Here is a 23019-nt window from a genome sequence, read left to right as displayed (position 1 = left end):
AAATCAAAAGCTACGAGTCAGATTAAGAGTTTATTGTAGTGACTTGATGAACATATTGCTTGTGCTTATTATGTGTATACTAGTGCTTTGTTAAAATAGTAACTTTAATGAGTTCAAGATCGTAATATAGTGCATTTTGGTATGTTTAGTGCTTTTGTTTCAGTTGTGACTTTTATAACTGCATGTTTATGTTGTGACTTTTATAAATGCATGTTTATGTATTCTAGTGCTTTATGATATAGGTTATATGTGTGAGTGTGAATATAAGTGTTTAAATATTGGGAGAAATGTGTATGCAGTGGAATAAATGAATGAGTGACAATAGCATATGAGAGAAAACGTATGAGATTGTTAATTTAAAAAATGTATATAAGATGAATGTCCTACATGTATGAACGAAATGTATATATGAATGGTTTGTGTGTGTTGTATGTATGATGTAAGGTTTATATGTTTGTTGTATATTTGTTTATCTGTATGACTGAATGAATAAATAAAATATATTAAAAAAAATTTTTTGTTTCTTATACTAGAGTATATTGGTATCATTGCCCATAATACAATTTTCCATCAACAAATGCACAAAAATGGGAACATTTAAATGGTCAACAAATAGTATTCAACACAATTCAATACAAATAACAACGCAAAAAGAAACTTCAGTATGATAAAAATGAAACTGGCCATCTTTTATCATGTAATTAGCCAATCGGGTGCACATTCCTGTCAGATTTTACGGGTAATTTGTTTTGTTATTGGAAAATTCTGCAGCAGTCTCTGTCTTGGAAAGATGTTCAGCAAATAGAATGACTCTAAACTATAAGAAAGAAAAACAAAATATTAAACAATGTGTCTGAGGATCATGACAAATATAACTCGAACTTGATGAATTGCCTTCCTTAGAGTTGACCTTTACACTGAGTCCTGTTTTTAATTTCACCAACACTGAGATTGAGAAGATTTTTATAGTTTAGAATAATATATATTTTTACAGATATAATAAGAAGATCTGTAACATGTGCTTGTATTTATATATCGACATTGACAGTCAACATTACTACAGTTTAAACTTCATATAAAATATGATGCCTTTATATCTCATTACAATAAAAATGATTCTTTAGAAAATGTGTACAACTGATAATGAAGAAATAATCAATATACTTACATAATATGGCCGTAACAAGTTGTAAACACGAGCGATGATGATCAAGCAAAGATAACTCTTACAAGAATAAATAAGATCGTATGTGCAGAAAAAAACTACTTCACAATCATATTTATGTTATTATTATGAACAAATACTTATTTTTCGTATTATATTTTATGTAATAAACTCAATAAAAAAAAAAAAAAAGTGTGGACGATACGTCTTACAATGTGTGGCCGATATGTCCCATGGACGATATGACGGTATGGCCGACACATCCTAGGGCCGTCATGGAAGTATGGCCGTCGCGTCTCGAAAGCGCTCAAACACATCGAACTAATGGATAACAACTGACATATTCCTGACTTGGTACAAACATTCTTATGTAAAAAAAATAGTTGATTAACATGTTTAACTTACAGTCTGTAGCATGTATATCATTTTTCATACAGCTTACTATTTATTCTTTCGAATTCGAGATAACTATTCACCAGAGACCAAATTGACGTAGTTGTTATTAACTATATGTCACCGCACGGCTTTCAACACTGAAAAAAAACACCATATTATAACAGACATATAAGGTCCCACATTACAAAATGTAAAAAAGAGAGAACAACGGCCTGATATATGTACAAGACAACAAACAAACAAACAAAAAACAAATGGCACCAAACGACACCTTTGAATTACAGGTTCCTGACTTAGGACAGACATGCACATAACAAAATGTTGCGGGTGTAAACTTGTTTGCGCCTAACCATCTCATATAAAACCTGGGTGAATGGTATAACAGCATAGAATAAGAACAAACTATAAGATAAGTAAAATGTTTGACTCTTCAGACCAATACAAAGCACAAAAAACAAACAACAAACACTCTAAAGACACAAAATACTGATGTGAGAATACTTTCAGTAACTGAAAGTTAGTCAAAATCCATTAAAAATATCTATCAGCATGCATCAAATGTATTTAGTAGAGAAAAATAAGGAACATCACTGCCCTACAAATCAATATTACCAATAGGAAACGAAAAAGGATACTTTATATTAGATTTGTTCAAAGTTAATTCCCTTGGGTAAAGTTCTGCAGTTTGTTCAGAGAATTCGATTATTTATCGAAACATATCACCAATGAAACGATTGGAATTAATCAATTAAATGTATTAAAATTTAGATCGATCTTTTCTAAGATTATTCATAAACTGCGATTCGCGGCATAACAGGAACAAGTCTGTTATTAAAGGGGTACCATGGGTGCTCATGGGAATACACATAACTTGTTGATAAATTGTTTTGTCGAAAACGTACATACATATTGTGAAGGAGAAAAATGCATTTTAATTACAAAAGAAAGCTATTATCTATTAGTTGCAGCATTTAAATTTTCTAGCAGAATTTTGTTGAAGGGTCATTTAATATCAGATTACTTACATGGCATTTTTCATATCGCATGTATTATCAGCCCTAGGTTCAATATCAGCCCAAGAGCCGCATGGCTCGAGGGCTGATATTGACCGAGGGCTGATAATTCATGCGATATGAAAAATGACATGTTATGATCTTTTTATCATATGCTTCAACAATGGAGAAAAATAACAGATTCATATATTGATTCTTTTACGTGGTTCTAAAATAGAACTTCAAAGAGTGAAAAGTTTACGGATGTCGGACCCCAAATTTAGTACATTCGATATATCTTTCTATCGTATACATTGTACCCAAACAGAAGAGAAAAATATCTAAATATGTACAAAGCGACAAAAAAAATTATTCTACAATATTCATACTTGTGGAAAGTAAAAGTTATAGTAACTATTTATTTTGAAATCTGGAAAAAACTACACATGATTTTTCTTTGTTTGTTCTTTATAATTGATCTTTATACATTGATCAAACAAAAATACTTTTTCAATCAATCAATGTATCATATTTGGAGTAGTGAACACCAGCTATCTCATAAAATATGTTTTTGTATAATAATGTGCATTACAACTGTAACATTGATATCAAAGATTGTGATTATAGGTCAATCGCTGAACAAAATCAATCAGCGAATATTTATTGTTATATTTAACATATTGCTTTTATGTTGGTTTTTACCTGTGCTATATTTAGCACAAGTAAACGAATGCTGTATGCTATTAATAGTGAATGAACAATTGTTGACATTAGGTAAGACACTGAATACAACCATACACAACTGTTTGCTGTTTAAAATGTATAAATACTTACCTCAGTGTCAGAGTATTCATCAATACTGTATTTGTAGTTTAACAAACTATATTTTCGAAACATATTTGAATATTGTACTTGTAATAAATCCACGAAATACACTATCGGATATTCCTTTACACTTCCTATTAGATACATGTAAAATATCTACTTCTTGCAAACAGATTAATTCTTTAGTAAACATAGCAAACGAAACAGCTATAGACGTTAAAAACGACGAAGTATACATACATTCTTTATATCTTAAATTTGTCTATATTCTCCATTTCACTTATTTTAATAAAAATATATGCACACATTCTTTGAATAAGACACGTATATCAGACATATATATCCATCCACATAGTCATTGTAAGACTGTAACAAATCACACGTGGCTGTTGATTATTTCAGTGTCAATTTTATTGTCATAAGGTCAAATCAGGCCGGTAAATTAAATGCCGTATTTACAGGTAGTGTGTTTTATTTGTTACCTGTAATTTTATGTAGTCAGATAAATTGTACTTTTAATGTTCGTAGAAATAGAAAGTTATACATTGTTGATTTCTATATGATTGTTATACGCATGTGTTTTAAAAGTACTGTTTGTAGGCATGTACAGTTATGTGAGGAAATAATACAAACAAATGAAATTATACTTAGAAATGGCTTCTAAATTTTTAATAAACCTAAGTAGTTTAAATGTAAATGGCACTAAAAATAAAGTTAAAAGAGACAGAGTAATTGAATGGATTAAATGTCAAAATATTTCTATTTGTTTTTTGCAAGAAACTCACTTTGATGAAAACATAGAAACAGAAATTAGAAATAACTCAGAATATGATATATTTTGCAGTCACGGAACGACATCTAGTAGGGGTGTGGCTATTTTCATTAAAAAGTCATTGAATTATAAATTGATAAATAAACATAACGATGTAGATGGAAGATTAGTTCTTTTAAATGTAGAAATTGATGAAAGCGTTTTTACACTAATGTGTATATATGCACCCAATTGTAAAAGTAATAGAAATATATTTTTCAAAAAAGTAAATAATATATTAAAAGAACAAGGGATAGGAATTACAATAATGGGGGGAGATTTCAATGATACGATGAAAGCGATAGACAGAAAAAGTACTAGTTCAGAAGTAAAAAATATCCAATCTGTAAATAGTTTAAAATCTTTAATAAAAATAAATAACTTAACAGACATTTGGAGATATTCAAATAAGAATAAACAACAATATACTTGGCGGAGAAAAGATAAATCTCAGGCAAGTAGGATTGATATGATTCTGATAGGTTCAGACTTCATACCACTAGTAGAATGTTGCAAGATTAAACCTGCAGTTATTGATTCTACGGATCATCAAAGTGTTTTTATGAAGTTTAGAACAGGTGCATCAGAAAAGGGAAGGGGGTACTGGAAAATAAATAATTCTATATTAGAAGATAATGAATACATAAAATTAGTTGATAAAGAACTGGAAAGATGCTTTAAGGGTAATCGTAATTTAAAAAATCTTGGTTTAGCATGGGATATATTTAAAGTAAAGGTAAGGGAGGCAACTATAGCTTATTGTAAATCTAAAGCCAAATTTACAAGAGAAAACTTACGTGCTCTTGAAAAAAAATTAGAAATAAAAATGAAAATTAGAGATGAGCAGGAAATTGAGAATAACATTTTAGATAAAGATATTAAAGAACTTGAAAATAATATTACCAAAATTTATGAACAAAAGGCTAAAGGGGCGCAAATAAGATCACGAGAGAAATGGGTTGAATTTGGGGAAAAAAATAACTCTTACTTTTTAGGTTTAGAAAAACAGAGACAGGTAAAAAAGTCAATAAATAAATTAAAAAGGGAAAATGATGAGATTTTAACGGATCAAAGTGATATATTATGTAATATTAAAGAGTACTATAAAAAGCTATACTCGACGCACAGCCCTGATAAAACATCAAGTGATAATTATATATTTGAGACAAAACTAGAGAAAGAAATGGATGAAAATGATAAATCACTATGCGATGGTGATGTTACAATAGAAGAATGCTCAGAAGCTATTTTTAAAATGAAACTTAACAAATCTCCTGGATTAGACGGTTTAACAGTGGAATTTTATAGAAAATTTTGGGATAAATTAAAGTTCATAGTAGTAAATATTCTAAATAGTGGATATAAAGATCAAACACTTACATACTCACAGCGTACAAGTGTATTAACGCTATTATTTAAAAAAGGTGATCCATTGTCACTAAATAATTATCGTCCTATTTCTCTTTTAAATATAGACATGAAACTTCTTTCGTATGCTCTAGCACAACGATTGAAAAAAATCTTACCAAAACTGATTAAAGAAGATCAGACTGGATATGTTAAAAATAGATTTATTGGTTTTAATCTTAGACAGATACAAGATATCATTGATTTCACTGATTTATACAAAATTGAGGGGGCTATAGTCTTTGTTGATTTTTCTAAAGCGTTTGACTCTCTAGAATGGAATTTTATGTTTTCAGTTTTAAAACATTTTGGATTTAATGATTCTTTTATAAGATGGGTTAAGACTTTATATAGTGATATTCAAACATGTGTTATGAATAATGGTTGGATATCTGATGTCTTTAAAAACACGAGGGGTATTCGCCAAGGATGTCCTTTATCTGCTTTATTATTTGTTTTATCTGTGGAAATTATGGCTTCAAGATTAAGAAGCAATACTAATTTTAAAGGTATAAAAATCAAATTAGATTGCAAAAGTCATAGTATAAAAATTTCGCAACTAGCAGATGATACTACTTTATTTTGTTGTTCTAAATATGACGTTCAAATAGCTATGAACGAAATTGAAATATTTGGTTCTTATTCAGGATTGAAATTAAATAGAAATAAAACAGAGGGGTTATGGGTAGGAAAGCTTAAATCATGTAAAGACAAAATTGAGGGAATCAACTGGAGTAATGGACCAGTTAAAACTCTTGGCATATACTTTGGGCATTGTAGGGAGGAATGTGAAAAATTAAATTGGGAAAATAAAATAGAAAAGATGAATAAATTATTTTGTTCTTGGCAAAAAAGAAATCTTACTATTTTGGGAAAAATTTTGATAATCAAAACACTAATTGTGCCCATTTTTACTTTTGTGGGATCTGCCTGCATAGTTCCAGAGAAATATTTAAAAGAAATAGAAAAAAGTTGTTTTAAATTTGTTTGGGATAAAAAACCAGATAAAGTAAAAAGAAATTCAATTATTGGTCCATATGAAAAGGGGGGATTAAATATGATAGATATAAGGAGTTATTTCACTGCTTTAAAAGCTAGTTGGGTAAAAAGATTAGTAAATGATTGTGAAGGAGGTTGGAAAATTATACCTCAGCACTATTTTTATAATTTTGGGTCAAATTGGTTAGTGTTTCAGACAAACAGTGGGGATAAGCCAGACGAAAGCATTGAACACATCCCAGATTTTTATAAAGATATCATAAAATGTTGGAAATTAACTGGTGGAGGTCTAACAAAAAAGCCAGATACATTTACAGATATAAGAAAACAAATATTATGGAACAATAAATTTATTAAATTTGAAAATAAAGCTCTATTTTTCAAAAACTGGATTAAAAGCGATCTTATTTATGTAAATGATATCATAGATGAAAAAGGCTGTATTTCTCAAGACATCATTTTAAATAAACTAAAAAATAAATCAAACTGGATAGCTGAAATTAATTTAGTAAAGAGATCAATACCAAAAGATTGGGCAGTAATTTTAAAATCGGAAAACTCTATAAAAAGTATTGTTAATATAAAAAGAAACCAATTTATATTGGAAGGTTTACCTATAAAATTAGAATCACTATCGAATAAACTTTTATACAAGTCTCTTATAAATAAAAAATTTGAACCAGCTATTGGACCAAAAAAATGGCTACGTATATTTAATATAGATGATGTGTTATATCAAAACAATTTAAACAATTTTTTATTCAGATATTTAAAAGAAAATAAACTTAAAATTTTCAGATGGAAATTACTACAATATATTCTACCTACAAAGAAACTTTTATGCAGGTGGAAAATTGTAACCAATAGCTCTTGTAATTTTTGTACACAGGAAGAGGATTATGATCACTTCTTTATACTGTGTCCGTATTTAAAACTTTTTTGGAATAAAATAGATCAAGTTTTAAAGAACAGTAAAATAATGTTTAAGATAAAACTAAGACACTTGGTATTTGGATATAAAACTTCTGACGAAGAATATTTTGACTTTAACTATTTTTTAACAATTGTTGGTTTTTCAATTTACAAAGCCTATTACATATCTGATCAAAAGACGAAAAATGTCAATGTTTTCTCAATTTTTTTAAATGAGTTCAATAGAAGAGTATGTTTGAAAATTAAAAGTAATTTTTTAGCAACTATTAGAAAACATATGAATAGTCATACTAAGTGATATTATTTAATATATATTTGATATACAAATGTAATATGTATTTTACAACTATTCACTACCCTGAGTGATTAGTCGATTGTAACAGGGAACATCAGGAGGAGCTTGGACTCCTGAAGTATATTGTAACAAGCCAATATTTGAAATAAATATTATATTATGTTGTTAAAAAAAAAAAAACAATATTCATAATGAACACTGTTTTGGAAAAGTCCATTTTTTAAAGTAATTTTCTAATTTGTGTTTGAAACTTTTAAAAAGCATTGATTTATTAATTTGTTTGTTTGATTTTTTTTGATTTTTTTGTAATTATTTAACACAATATATTTTCCAGTATCTAAATAATTGTTTTGTACATTATTTTGTAATGTTTTCTACTGGAAACGTAGTATTGAGGTGTATTTTCCGGAATTTGCCGAGTATCACCGGAATGCCATGCGATAACGTTACGGAAAGGCATGTGATAACAATCGAAGCATGTGATACACTTTTCATATCAGCCCGCTAAGCACCAATTCGAAAAATATGGAATTTACGTTTAATTTAATGCTATTATCATACAGTAACAATCATATGTTTTTTAGTCTAAGTATATGATAATAAGATTTATACTGCACTCGTTCTATTTGAGCAGGCAAAATGCGTTGACTGTATATTTCTATGTCATATACAGCCACTGACCTGATATCACTTTTCCTCATGAATATTTAAAAAGAAATTGCCGAACTTGTAAATTAATTATTTATGTGACCTATTCAACCTATTCTTGTTTCCAATGTATACCACGACTCAAACTTATGTCTTTTACGATTTTTAGAAAATAAATATTTCACTTTAATCATTATGTTTTATGCTTATTGTTGATATTTTAGTTCATTCTCAAACAATTCCTTCACCATCGATTTTCGGGTTTCATCAGGAAATGTACATTTCATTGTGTTGTATATTTCCCCGCCTGCATGATATGAGGCCTTTTTATAAAAGGGGAAGTTTCCCAATATTTAAATTAAATAGTAAAGTTAACAAATTATACAACAATTGAGATGTTTTTTTAGATTGCAGTATGAAGACAATAATAGTACACTGACTTGACATATCAACGATATAACGATTCGGCGCGAAACGGGGAAAATGCTCGGCATAGCCTCGCTTTCCCCGTTTCTAAGCCTCATCCTTATATCGTTGATATGTCAAGTCAATGCACTATTATTGTCCATTTATCCCGCAATTGGGTATCTTACTATACAGATACAGCCCTACAGATATCGCTATGCTGTATCTGTATACTATACAGTCAGATATCGCTTTCAAGCTCCGCCCACTGCCGGACTGAGTATTGTATGAGCCTGTGTGAACTCAGCACGTGTATTCCAGTTGTATTCAAATGACGATGACAATTGTCGATTTCAAAACTTGAATGTTTATGATTGTGTTACAAAATCAACCATGTCAATTTCAGCATGCATGTTTAGTGGATGTCAAATCTGAAGCGTAGGACAACTCGTACAATGTTTTGTTATTTGTTTTTCTGTTAAAATTAGTTATTATGTTAAATTAGATAATTATTCACCTTGAGCGATGTATTATTTTTGACCATTTGAAATTCCTTTTTTGCGAATCCGTCTTCAGCGTAATGTGTGATTTTGATATTACTACGCGGGCCACAAGGGATTACAAATCGAAAATAAATGCTAAATATGTTAGTTTTTGTGTTTTTCAAAACACAAACAATATACAGAATTAATTGCAGGATAAAGGCAATAACTGTTTTGTGTCTTTAAATATCGGCTGTATTTGTACTCGGCTCGAAACAGGTGTAATAGCTCGATAAAAGCTCGCATACACCTTGTTTCCTAGCCTCGTACAAATACAGCTGATATTTAAAGACACGAAACAGTTATTGTCTATATATAGGACAACTGGTGTAAAAATAAGATTGTATGGAAGTGAAGTGCAGAGAGTAAAAAGGCCAAAACTGTTAACCGATTTGAAAGGACCATCAAAGGAACCATCTTCGCTAGCCAAGGGTTACGATCCACTCCCGCTCTATTCACAGTGAAGAGAGCGGGAGTGTATCGTTACCCTTGGCTAGCGAAGATGCAAAGGAACATAATTTGTCTAAATCATATTTAGTAAGTTTCGCCTATGTTTACAGAAGTTAACGATAAGTTCTTTGATGGTAAAAAGGGAGGCGGTAAATGGTTGGTTGGTACCACAGACCGAGATGCTGATATTAGATTGTTTTTTGTGTAATCTAGGTATAATGTACCGGCAGATCAGAAACCACTTTTGCATGAAGCGGTACATGTATGGCAATACCGTGAATCCCTGCACAAAGTTTAAATACAAGAACGTGCATATTTATATACACGAAGCACTCAACTAGTATGTTGGCCAATATGTAGATTTAATATTAAAAGCAATGTCTAACTAAATAAAATCTATGAACGGTTGGCACTGATTTGAATTATTGTCTCCTTCATGACAAACTTTAACATTAAAACTAAATATTGAATAAAAGACACTGCTACTTCAGTGTTTAGTACAGTTTTACTGTCACTGTGCACCACATTTTAACATGGAATCCTACTGGGGAAAATCAGAGACATCTTTATGTCAGAAAACACTATATACAATCCACACTGATCTGTGTCCACAATAAGAATATACTTTTGTTTAAAGAACTTTAGTTTAGTTAGTTATCAAGGGATTACACATCGAAAATAAATGCTAAATATGTTAGTTTTTGAACACAAACAATTATATACAGAATTAATTCCAGGATAAAGACAATAACTGTTTCGTGTCTTTAAATATCGGCTGTATTTGTACTCGGCTCGAAACAGGTGTAGTAGCTCGCTTAAAGCTCGCATACACCTTGTTTCCTAGCCTCGTAAAAATACAGCTGATATTTAAAGACACGAAACAGTTATTGTCTATATAATTACATTAGATGTATGTTTCATTATAATACGTTATTCTGATTGGCTAACTCCACATCACATGTTATTCCGTAAGCAATTGTATCAGACAATAACATTTATCATTCATGATGACACGAGGTCCAACAATAAAGTGCACAGGTGAATTAGATAAAACTTGATAAAAATCGTGTTTTCATGAATCGATGATGATCCTAGCTGAAAAATGTAATTATAAGTATTGAATGCTTCTTTTTGTATTTTTATAGGGTTGTAAAAGCGTTGACCGTGCGTACATTTTTAGAATGAAGCGCTTCCGCGCTTCATACAAAATGTACTTCGGTCAACGCTTTAACACCCCAATAAATTTACAAAAAGAAGCATTCAATTCTTAAATATAGGACAACTGGTGTAAAATAAGATTGTATGGAAGTGAAGTGCAGAGAGTAAAAAGGACAAAACTGTTAACCGATTTGAAAGGACCATCAAAGGAACATAATTTGTCTAAATCATATTTAGTAAGTTTCGCCTATGTTAACAGAAGTTAACGATAAGTTCTTTGATGGTAAAAAGGGAGGCGGTGAATGGTTGGTTGGTACCACAGACCGAGATGCTGATATTAGATAGTTTTTTGTGTAATCTAGGTATAAGGTACCGGCAGATCAGAAACCACTTTTGCATGAAGCGGCACATGTATGGCAATACCGTGAATCCCTGCACAAAGTTTAAATACAAGAACGTGCATATTTATATACACGAAGCACTCAACTAGTATGTTGGCCAATATGTAGATTTAATATTTTAAAAAGCAATGTCTAACTAAATAAAATCTATGAACAGTTGGCACTGATTTAAATTATTGTCTCCTTCATGACAAACTTTAACATTAAAACTAAATATTGAATAAAAGACACTGCTACTTCAGTGTTTAGTAGTTTACTGTCACTATGCACCACATTTCAACATGGAATCCTACTGGGGAAAATCAGAGACATCTTTATGTCAGAAAACACTATATACAATCCACACTGATCTGTGTCCACACTTGTCCACAATAAGAATATACTTTTGTTTAAAGAACTTTAGTTTAGTTAGTTATCTAGTTTGAATTGTTGTTCATTTGTCATTTCGGGACCTTTTATATTTTGGGCCAATGTTATATAAACGAATACACAAATACACGCACAATTAATGTTCCTCAATATTTAGAACGAAACGGTTGACGTGAGGGCATGGACAGAATTGGAAAGGAGTCAATTGTAAAAGTCTACAGATTGCTTGACAGCAAGAGTGTCCCCCAAAAAACAATAAATAATGTTTTTGTATTTTTTGTTTATAGTACTTTAAATTCAAAACGTGTAGTTTTAATCGATAACTTAAGGGATATAAGTTTTAATTCAAACCAAAGCGCTTGGGTCCTAAAAGAAATGAAAACAAAACAATTGAAAACAACTTTGTGTATTTGTAAAATTTCGGAATCATTAAAAATAACTGTAATACCACGGCATCAATTTGTTTTTTGTGGAATTTGGGCTGCTCCTTAGAATTCTTTGTAATGTTTGCTAACTTTTGTTTGTCCTTTTAATATTTTTATTTTAGTTTATGTTATAATTGACCTATGATTTTCGAGAGTCCATTTTCATTGGCGGATGAAAAAGGGGGTCCAGGGGATGAATTCCCCGTTTTCTGAATGTCTGAATCTGCCCCTGATTTTGGTATCTTCTGCTTATAACCGATAGGTGAATTGTCCGCAGATGAAATCTTTTTCAGTACTACAAAAAAGTAACAATACTAACTTGACACACGTAAAACCTAATTCGTGCGTTGCAATTAAAAGATTTTCAGCGCACGCATTGTAAAGGTCCTCACTACACTGTTTCATCTGTCGCAGTAAGCAGTGATTTTTAAAGAAGCAAACATATATTGAATTATTTCAATCAGTGTATACTAAAAATTATGGAAGAAAGAATGAAGAAAGATCGGTAAGCATATTTAACATTAGTTTATGTTAATATTCATAATGTATCATATGTAAAGAAATATAGAATTATACTTAATGTTCGAAATGTTATGTTTTACCGCGTTTCTTTGTTACCATAATAATTAGTATAAAAAGAATCATTATTATGCAGCCTGTCAAGAGTAGCTGATTTAAAACATCTAATTTCTTTGACCATGAAATAAATTATAGCCACATAAGGATTCCCAATTAAAAAAAACCAACAACAACAAAAGAACAGCACTTTAAACTTTCACCACAACTTACAACCAAAGTGACAAATTTAGATAGCAAGATGATATAATAACAAGAATGTGTCCACAGTACACGGATGCCCCACTCGCACTATCATTTTCTATGTTTAGTGGACCGTGAAATTGGAATAAATTCTCTAATTTGGCATTAAAATTAGAATGATGTTATCTTTTACTTTTCTACATTGGTTAGAGGTAAGGGGGGAGGGTTGAGATCTCACAAACATGTTTAACCCCGCCGCATTTTTGCGCCTGTCCCAAGTCAGGAGCCTCTGGCCTTTGTTAGTCTTGTATTATTTAAATTTTAGTTTCTTGTGTACAATTTGGAAATTAGTATGGCGTTCATTATCACTGAACTAGTATATATTTGTTTAGGGGCCAGCTGAAGGACGCCTCCGGGTGCGGGAATTTCTCGCTACATTGAAGACCTGTTGGTGACCTTCTGCTGTTGTTTTTTTTTTTTTTAATTGGTCGGGTTGTTGTCTCTTTGACACATTCCCCATTTCCATTCTCAATTTTATCAAAGGGAACATGTATACTAAGTTTCAAGTTGATTGAACTTCTACTTTATCAAAAACTACCTTGACCAAAAACTAACCTGAAATTTGCACTATCATTTTCTATGTTCAGTGAACCGTAAAATTGGGGTCAAAATTCTGATTTGGCATTTAAATTAGAAAGATCATATCATAGGGCACATGTATACTAAGTTTCAAGTTGATTGGAATTTAACTTCATCATAAACTATCTTGACCAAAAACTTTTACCTGAAGCGGTACAGACGGACGGACGCACAGACGGACGGACGAACGGAGGCACAGACCAGAAAACATAATGCCCCTCTACTATCGTAGGTGGGGCATAAAAATAGTACAAAACAACTGCCATTACTACTGGGTATATATATTAGATGATGAGACATTTTTTTAAAGATTTTACCTGGATAAAAATAAAATAAATTGTCAGTTATTTAAAACTGTAGTCAAAGTAAGCAATTTATTGGCTTAAAAATAAAACAGTTATTTAATCAAAACATAATCAATTATATAGACTGATTAACAAAAAAGGGGCGACAAAATAGTCTCATAAAAAAATCGCGATCTCGACTTTAACTGTCACAATTCGAACAGAATGTTGAATTTAACAGTGCATATTTGTTTTCAACCCCCGACCCCCCTTCTGTCTACGGGTATGCAGTGATTCCTATTTTTTTTTAGCTGAGCAAAATAATGTGAAAACAAAAATTTATTTTTTGTCTCTTTTGTAGTGATAGAGTCAAAATTATGGCACCTACAAAGCAGGCTGTACACAAGCAGACGATAGAAAGAAGTAAGTTTAAGAATTGTTTACCTGGGGAATGGTACATTATATTTAGAGACTTTGTTAAATAGACTAGGAAATCAGGTAATAGACTATATTACAAGACGTTCGGTGTAGTATAGATTCTACTCCATGCATTTCAGTATTTAGTTACTATTCAACATATAATGAATTTGGTTTGATCACTGTGCTTACTTCTTCCCCCCTCCCCCCCCCCAAAAAAAAAAGTTTGTATTTGAAAAAAATAAAGGATCATAATCACATGTTTCTGCGCCGAAGTGACAAGCAAATATTGACAAACATATTATATCATTTTCACTTATTTTTTCAATCAGGAATATAAATAAACAATATAGGTACACAATAAAACGAATGCTTATTTCGTACATATAAATTATAAATATCGTCTTCGAATTTATTTAACATTAGCTCCGTGCTGTTATAAGACTTAGCGTTATCTTCATTAATATGATTTGAAATACTCTCAAAAATACCGTAAATAACATTGATGCGGTAAATAGATACCGAAATAAAGCGGCAAGTATTACAGTATAGAACAGCATGGTTTCATCCCCATTCCTATAACCTGGTGTGGCGCATCAAAAAGGGGAAAAGGGGGGAGTCGGTGGTTGGAAAAGAGGGGCGAAAGATACCAGAGGGACAGTCAAACTCGTAGATCGAAAATAAATTGACAACAACATGGCTAAAAAAGAAAAAGACTCAAACAAATAATAACACACACCATAGAAAACTAAAGACCCAGTAACACGAATCCCACCAAAACTGAGTGTTCTCAGGTGATCCTGAAGGGTAAGCAGATCCTGTTCCACATGTGACACCCGTCGTGTTGCTCATGTTATTACAAACCCGGTAACTAGTCTAATTCGGTAGGTCACCTTCGTGAAAAGGGAAGGGGATCGTAGTTACGACATAAAAAAATATACCTAATATCATTTGTGAAAGGGTAATTCCATAACGGTCACGCAACTCGTAATGCTGTCCGTAAAATTTACGACGGCATGATTTCAATTTCACAATTTGAGACTTTTGGTTTAATACCTTCCTTGCATGTGAGCAGCAACCCTCTATCAAAGAAATCATGATAGGAAATACAAACCCGAGAATATCGTATCAATTTGGATATATTAAATCCGTATACAGGCGCTGCTGTAATGTTGCTGCATAAAAATGGAAATTTTACAATTGTGAGGCTGAAATCATCTCTTTGGAACCCATTTTTGTTTGACGACCAGTGCATTTGAATAGGGACATTAAAAAAAATCGATGAATCCGCTCCCTACCTACTTGCCTTCAGTAGCATTAAGCATTTTTGGAAATGGTGTTGTATGGCAGTGTTTTACTGCATGGAACCTGTTTTCAAAAATATACCTCAAATCAAATGCATTGATCGTATAAAAAAAGGATGGTTCCAATCCCCGGAACCACCGACCCGACCCCTCTTTTCGATCCACCACTGATATGCCTGTCACATGTCTAGAACTATAGCCATAGGTAATGCTCAGTTATGCTTCATGTTTGTCTCCTTTCGGTAAAGAGTTGATGGCAGTTCTTAATAGTAAATCTTTATTTGTGAACAAATTTTATTAACTTGGAGCTTGACCATGTACAGATTTTTTTAACCAGTATATTGAATTCAATATATATATAAAAAAAAAAGAAGATGTGGTATGATGCCAATGAGACAACTGTCCACAAGAGACCAAAATGACACAGACATTATCAAATATGTTTTTTCTCTCTTCTTTTATTTGTTTTGGTGCTTTTTTATCATCCCATTAACATACATTCCCAACTCATTTATACAAATTGCAAAATTGAACAAAAATAAATGATAACAATATATCAGACTGATTGTAATAGATGGATTGTTTATGTAAATGTGTATCAAAATACCACATCATTAACTATTACAAAGCTTTGTGTATTTTGTAGTCGGATTAAGAAGCCAGAAATCCGAGATAGAGTATGATACAGTGGAATACGTAGACCGGGCAGGGAATGAGTAAGTCTTGTTAATCTTTATACAAATATGGAATAAGAGACAATATCAAATTAAATGTTCTTTGTAAAAAAAAGTCCAAAACCATTAACTACAGCAAAATATACCGGATGACCACATCCTTACGACAATGGTATATTTTCGACAAAAAAAACCCAAACCAGATATATAATTTCAAACTAAATAAAATTTACAAAAACTTAAGGTAGAAGAGACACGGATGCATACATTGTACTTTCAACACGAAACAGAAAAAAATTCGGACGAACGAACACAATGCAATCGAGTTCATATACAGATAGAATGTCCAATAATTTAACAGTAATATAAGAAAAGAAAAAAATGCATGATTATAATGGTATACTACATTGTAATTCGACTGGGCAGCATATATTAGGTTATCCTCTAAAAAAATTATAATGATTTTGCATTCGTATTTGTATTGTCATCTCTTCAGAATAATAAATTAGGAATGACCATACTTCATGTTTTAAAGGGTTAGTAAATGTAGCCACTACTTGCTGATGTTGTGATAAGAGTCCGGTTCTATACAACTGATTTATTTAACAAACAAAAAATGAAGTAATGTACTAGTTTTATGTTGAAGAAGCGCGATTTTATGGAGAGAATCGCTATAAATTTATACACTAAGAGCAAAAATAAAACACTGTTTCAGATTGCTTGCCAACTGGAAGTGCATAGTTCAAGAAAAAGAGGAAGCAATCCAAACAACCTCCAACAAACTACAGAATATGCAACCAAGCAAACTTTCCGAGAATAGGCTCCGACAAGAAATAGAGCAATACATCGATTTTATAGAGGCTGACAGACATGTTATGAAACGATGTATGCAAAATCTACAAATCTTCATGAAAGATAGGCTTGATTACTTAAGGAAACAGAAACAGTTTTTTCTTGAAAAACAGAAAACACTGAACAATGTTTACAAAACAACTGAAAAGAGCAACCGCTCAAGAATTCCAAATCCTTTTCCAAAATTCATCCTTGACGTGAAACACGAACATTACCAACTGTTCAACGAGGAACTTTTGATTTCATCAAATGGTAGCACAAACAAGTATAAAAGACAAATGACCGAAGTTAACGCTGTCATTATTGATGACACCACGTTATATATTGGGAGAACTGGTAAAACACGCGTGATGACACCAATCCATGAAAATATACTAGAATCAGACAAGTGCATTACCGGCGAGTGTGTTGACTCTTGCTGCACATTGCGTAGGTCCGACTCGGAAATTAGTTTTCTGAATAATGAATTTGAAGTTGAGTATAATATGTTTGAACTATCGTTAGAAAGCAAGGAGACTGAAAACTGTTCTAGAAAGGAGATGACACAAAGGAACGAGCTCCAAATTCATGTAAAGAAATCGAAAATTCCTGTCGTAGTTAAACTGCCACAATTGCTAGCTAACAAGAAAATGAAATACGAGGAAAAGTCGCCGTTTACTCCAACAAAACCATCACTACTCCTACCAAACAAGAAGATAAAATGTGTGGAAGATTCGTATTCAGAGACTCTAAAGCTCCAACCATTGGTACCAAACACTAAGATAATATACGCAAAAGAACCCTCTGACACTACTCTTAAACTTCCACTATTGTTACCTTTTAAAGAGCAAATATGTATGCAAGAACACCTCTATACTAATCGCCCTGATTCTCCAAAACTGCTTCCACCATTACAGAACTTGCCACAAAACATCAAAAAGACATTAATAGTTAACAAGATCAGGGATGAAAGCAAAGATAAAAGTAAAGTTATGCCAATAGAATCAATGTCCAAACCAACACCACAGCAACCAGCTGAGAAAAAAGCTTCCAATGAAATTATAGATATGACCCCAAAATTAGTCTCTAAAACGGTTAAATTGAAAACTAAGTATCAAACTTTTAAGCTGAAAAAGGCATCTCGTAAAAATAACTACGCCAGTGATAGAAAGTACCGATTTTCCAGGCTGCATATCTCATCTGGTAATAAATGCTATATCCTTAAAAGCAAAAGTGATAGAGTAAACAAAATTGTTTATGAAAGATACTGCACCAAACGAACGCAAAACATGGATAAAGGAAAGCAAACAGTCAAAGAACATTCAAACAGATACCCAGACAAAACTCAAATTCATATATTGCCACAAATTATAAAAGAGACATATATTGAAAATAAGATTAAGAATGAAGAGAAAGAGAAAAGTAAAGTTATTCCAACGCAAACAACGTCTATATCAGCTCCACAGAAATTTGCTGAGACAACGGCAAACGGCGAAACTTTTGATGTGAACTCAGAATTAGCGTTAGAAAGGGAAGATTGGGAGAATATGTTTCCAACTTTCAGGCTGCAAAAGGCATCTGAAAAAGATTGCTTCATCTCTGAGAGAACGTACCGATTTTCCAGGCTGGATAAGTCATCTGGTAAAAATTGCTATATACCTAAAAGCAAGAGTGATAAAGTAAGCAAAATTGTTACTGAAAAATATTGTACCACAAAAACACCAAAAATGAATGCCAAAAAGCAAACAGAAATAGAAAAATCAGACAGCTACCCAGCACCAGATCAAAGTCATACTTGGCAACAAAATTTTAAAAAGATATTAATCGTAAAAAAGATAAGGAATGAAAACAAAGATAAAAGTGAAGTTGTGAAATCAATGCCTTTATCAGCTCCAAAGCAGGCCGATGAGACAAACACTTTCAATAAAATGTCTAAATCAGCACAACAGCAGGTCGACGAGACAACAGCTTTCAATGAAATGTCTCGATCAGCACAACAGCAGGCTGATAAGACATTAGATTCCGATAAAATGTCTAAATCAACACAACAGCAGTTTTATGAGACAACAGATTCAATAAAAATTTTAAATTCCACAAGAAAAGCAAATAGGAATGTCAGAAAGCAAACAGTAAAAGAAAAATCGGCCAGCTACTTAGAAAGCTACTTAGAACCAGACCAAACTCATTATATGCCTGATATTGCAGTGGATGATAAATATCCCACTGAAGACATCTTTCTCAAGCTGGATGATAACGAACTAATAGGGTTTTATCAGGTGCAAGACAAAGATCTGTTTCCTGTAATCGAAAATGTGAGTGACATCAAAGGGATAGAATTGTTCAAGAAACTGCAAGACCAGCGTATTGCAGTCATTCAAAGTAATACCGTAGATGACATTCAGAGCTCGAGCTCAGGTAGTACACTAAATGTTTACCAAGATGCAGGAAAAAATGGTGGTACATTGAAATCAACAATTAAATCATTTGTTAAAAAACTTATTCCAGATTGCATAACGAACGGTTACCAATGTCAACCGACAGAAACTCTTTCTTCAAAATGGCAAATTATAAAAATCCGCCCTGGAACGAATATCAAGACACAACATATTCCTATGCCACCCAATTCACCAAAACCAAAAACACCAAACTTCAGACGTAAACGATATGGATGAAAAATGGATGCAAGTAACAATTTACCAGAATCGCAAAACCATAAGATTCTGATTGTTTCATACATACATGTATACGTTTTATATTTTTAAAAGAAAATCTTTAGTGGACACCTCCACTTGTAAGAGATATTGCAGGAAAAATGTTGAAAATTTATAAAATAAAATCTTATTGTGTGATACATTCACAATTCATATATTCAAAAGACTATCTTTGGAGCATACATGTTAACATAGTTTGATATACTCAGGTGAATCATTTGTCTGTAAATGTTCAATATTCCTAGTCAATTTTTAGCAGCAATGGCAAAGGAGGACTGTAACATGGTCCAAGGACCTTTGAAATTGTAAAGTGGTGAGAATATACATAATGAAATATCCAGTATAAAATAGCATATTCAATATGTATATAATATCAATAGCAACAAAAGAAAGAAATCATATTGCATATGTGTACATATTTTTTTTGTAAATAAAATAAATTAAAAACAATATTTTTGTCAATGTGCCAATCTCCATTGCACTACCTAAATATCTGATATTTCATTAGAAATGTAACACAAGGAGAAATAGTGAAACGTGATACAGTTTATGAGCCACTAACATTCAAACTTAGTTATTTATGCTAAATCTAACATGTCAGACGCGAGAGACCCCCTTTGTTATAGAGGGATTGTACTGTAATATACTGAGCGATAGATTAGCTTAATGGGTAGATGATAACAATGTACTGGCTGACGAGCAGAATGGTTTCCGGCAACAACGTAGTACAGTTGACCAATTATCTAGTCGCACTAATTTGATTGATGTAAGAAAAAAACTCCGTAAATCAACATTTTGCGCTTTTATAGATTTTAAAAAGGCTTACGACACTATACAAAGGGATGTTTTATGGTATGAACTAAATTGAATTGGTGTTGCACAGCCTTTTCGTTCTGCTATTAATTCAATTTATACAAATGTTTTATGTTCTGTAAGAATAAACGGTCATTTCACAGATTGGTTTGATGTTAACTGTGGCTTGAAACAAGGATGTCCCTTGTCGCCCATTTTGTTCAACTTGTATAATAATGATTTAGTTACATTTCGTAAGTCATTTGACTGCGGAATAGAAATAGGTGATGAAAAACTGTGTATTTTATTATATGCTGATGACGTTGTTATCATAGCAATCGATGAAAAAGAGCTACAACTTCTGTTAAATGCTTTATCTACATGGTGGAAAGACAATTGTATGACAATTAATGCAAACAAGAGTAACGTTATACATTTTAGACCGCCATCTATACCTAGATTTGATGTAATTTTTAATTGTGATGGTCATACTATTAAGTTTTTTTTAGTAATTATACTTAATATCTTGGTCTTGTTTTGAACGAGCATTTAGACTATAATATGTATAGAATTTTATTTAGTGTGATTTACAATGTATAAAGATCCACTAACTACAACTGAAAATTTAAAAAAAATGAATCTCTCTCTTTTATCTGAAATATTACAGATTGATTTCTTGCATTATGGTTGAATATTTGTATAGAAAGGACATGGAATCAACAAAAAAACCTTCTAAAATCGTCATTGTGTATGCAAAATTTTTTCAAATTCAGGGACCTAACCCATGTATTGTACATGTATAGATAAATTGATTCGATGAGCACAGCTGGATACGACCGCTGATGTCTAATCCTGGGACAAAAATTGACACAATATTCGCGCTTCATACAGGTCTGAATTTGGATTGTAATTAAATATTTTACAAATAATAGGTTTCTGACACCGAATAGCTGTAGTCAAAGAACTTACTATAGTTGGTAATATTATTTGAATTTGTTTTCAATTTTTTGTTATGATACAAATATAATCAGAATATATAAAAATTAGAAGATGTGATATGATTGCAAGAGAGACAATATACCTTTCAAGTTCAAAATGAAGTGAATGTAAGCAATTATAGGCAACAATACTGACTTCAACAATAAAAAAAAATACAGGTACCTTTAAGTCTGCTATAACCCCGACATAAAAAATATGAAACAATTTTAAAAAAATCTACACAAATTTGGCAGACATGAACCATTGAAAAACAGGCTCCAGACTGCAATTAAATTAAAGATGTTAATCTTAAATTTTCCGAATACAAATGATGTGGTCTACCATGGAGAACAAGTGTCGCCTGTTGTCTTCCTATTATATTAACAGATATGGCATGGGAAACCAAAACACATAACATACTAACGTATATATACAAGATATTCTCTATGTTCATTACTTAAGGAATTTTCATCTAAAACTCATTTTCACTATTAAGTTCCATTAAGTCAGACATCAGGCGCTACCCTGATATACCCTGTCTTTTGTTTTTGTCCTCTGGTTTTGTAGTTAACGTTTTGTGTCGCTACCCTGATATAGTCTGTCTTTTGTTTTTGTCTTCTGGTTTTGTAGTTAAAGTATTGTTTCGCTACCCTGATATACCCTGTCTTTTGTTTTTGTCTTCTTGTTTTGTAGTTAACGTATTGTGTCGCTACCCTGATATACCCTGTCTTTTGTTTTTGTCTTCTGGTTTTGTAGTTAACGTATTTTGTCGCTACCCTGATATACCCTGTCTTTTGTTTTTTGTCTTCTGGTTTTGTAGTTAACGTTTTGTGTCGCTACCCTGATATACCCTGTCTTTTGTTTTTGTCCTCTGGGTTTGTTGTAAACGTTTTGTGTCGCTACCCTGATATACCCTGTCTTTTGTTTTTTGTCTTCTGGCTTTGTAGTTAACGTTTTGTGTCGCTACCCTGATATACCCTGTCTTTTGTTTTTGTCCTCTGGGTTTGTTGTTAACGTCTTGTGTCGCTACACTGATATACCCTGTCTTTTGTTTTCGTCCTCTGGGTTTGCAGTTAACGTTTTGTGTCGCTACCCTGATATACCCTGTCTTTTGTTTTTGTCTTCTGGTTTTGTAGTTAACGTTTTGTGTCGCTACCCTGATATACCCTGTCTTTTGTTTTTGTCTTCTGGTTTTGTAGTTAACGTATTGTGTCGCTACCCTGATATACCCTGTCTTTTGTTTTTGTCTTCTGGTTTTGTAGTTAACGTATTGTGTCGCTACCCTGATATACCCTGTCTTTTGTTTTTGTCTTCTGGTTTTGTAGTTAACGTATTTTGTCGCTACCCTGATATACCCTGTATTTCGTTTTTGCCCTCTGGTTTTGTAGTTAACGTATTGTGTCGCTACC

The 23019-nt window shown here is 32.0% G+C and overlaps 1 protein-coding gene across 1 annotated transcript; it reads left to right on the top strand.

The window, feature by feature from the left end:
* The first annotated feature begins 14269 nt into the window (after nt 1-14269).
* On the top strand, nt 14270-20228 carry LOC134709036 (uncharacterized). Its single transcript, XM_063569333.1, has 3 exons — nt 14270-14326; nt 16271-16340; nt 17014-20228. Exons 1-3 carry the CDS (start codon nt 14281-14283, stop codon nt 19799-19801), a joined length of 2904 nt encoding a protein of 967 aa, XP_063425403.1. The 5' UTR covers nt 14270-14280; the 3' UTR covers nt 19802-20228.
* The last annotated feature ends 2791 nt before the right edge of the window (nt 20229-23019 follow it).

Source organism: Mytilus trossulus, chromosome 1 (genome assembly GCF_036588685.1).
Source record: "Mytilus trossulus isolate FHL-02 chromosome 1, PNRI_Mtr1.1.1.hap1, whole genome shotgun sequence".
Lineage (NCBI taxonomy): Eukaryota > Metazoa > Mollusca > Bivalvia > Mytilida > Mytilidae > Mytilus > Mytilus trossulus.
This window is presented reverse-complemented; position numbering and strand designations above follow the sequence as displayed.

Bases quoted from the DNA above. Each gene is read 5' to 3' on its own strand.
- LOC134709036 (XM_063569333.1), top strand. From the start codon at position 14,281: ATGGCACCTACAAAGCAGGCTGTACACAAGCAGACGATAGAAAGAA. The intron at 14,327-16,270 runs GTAAGTTTAAGA...TGTATTTTGTAG, and splicing joins CAAGCAGACGATAGAAAGAA to TCGGATTAAGAAGCCAGAAA. The intron at 16,341-17,013 runs GTAAGTCTTGTT...ACACTGTTTCAG, and splicing joins GTAGACCGGGCAGGGAATGA to ATTGCTTGCCAACTGGAAGT.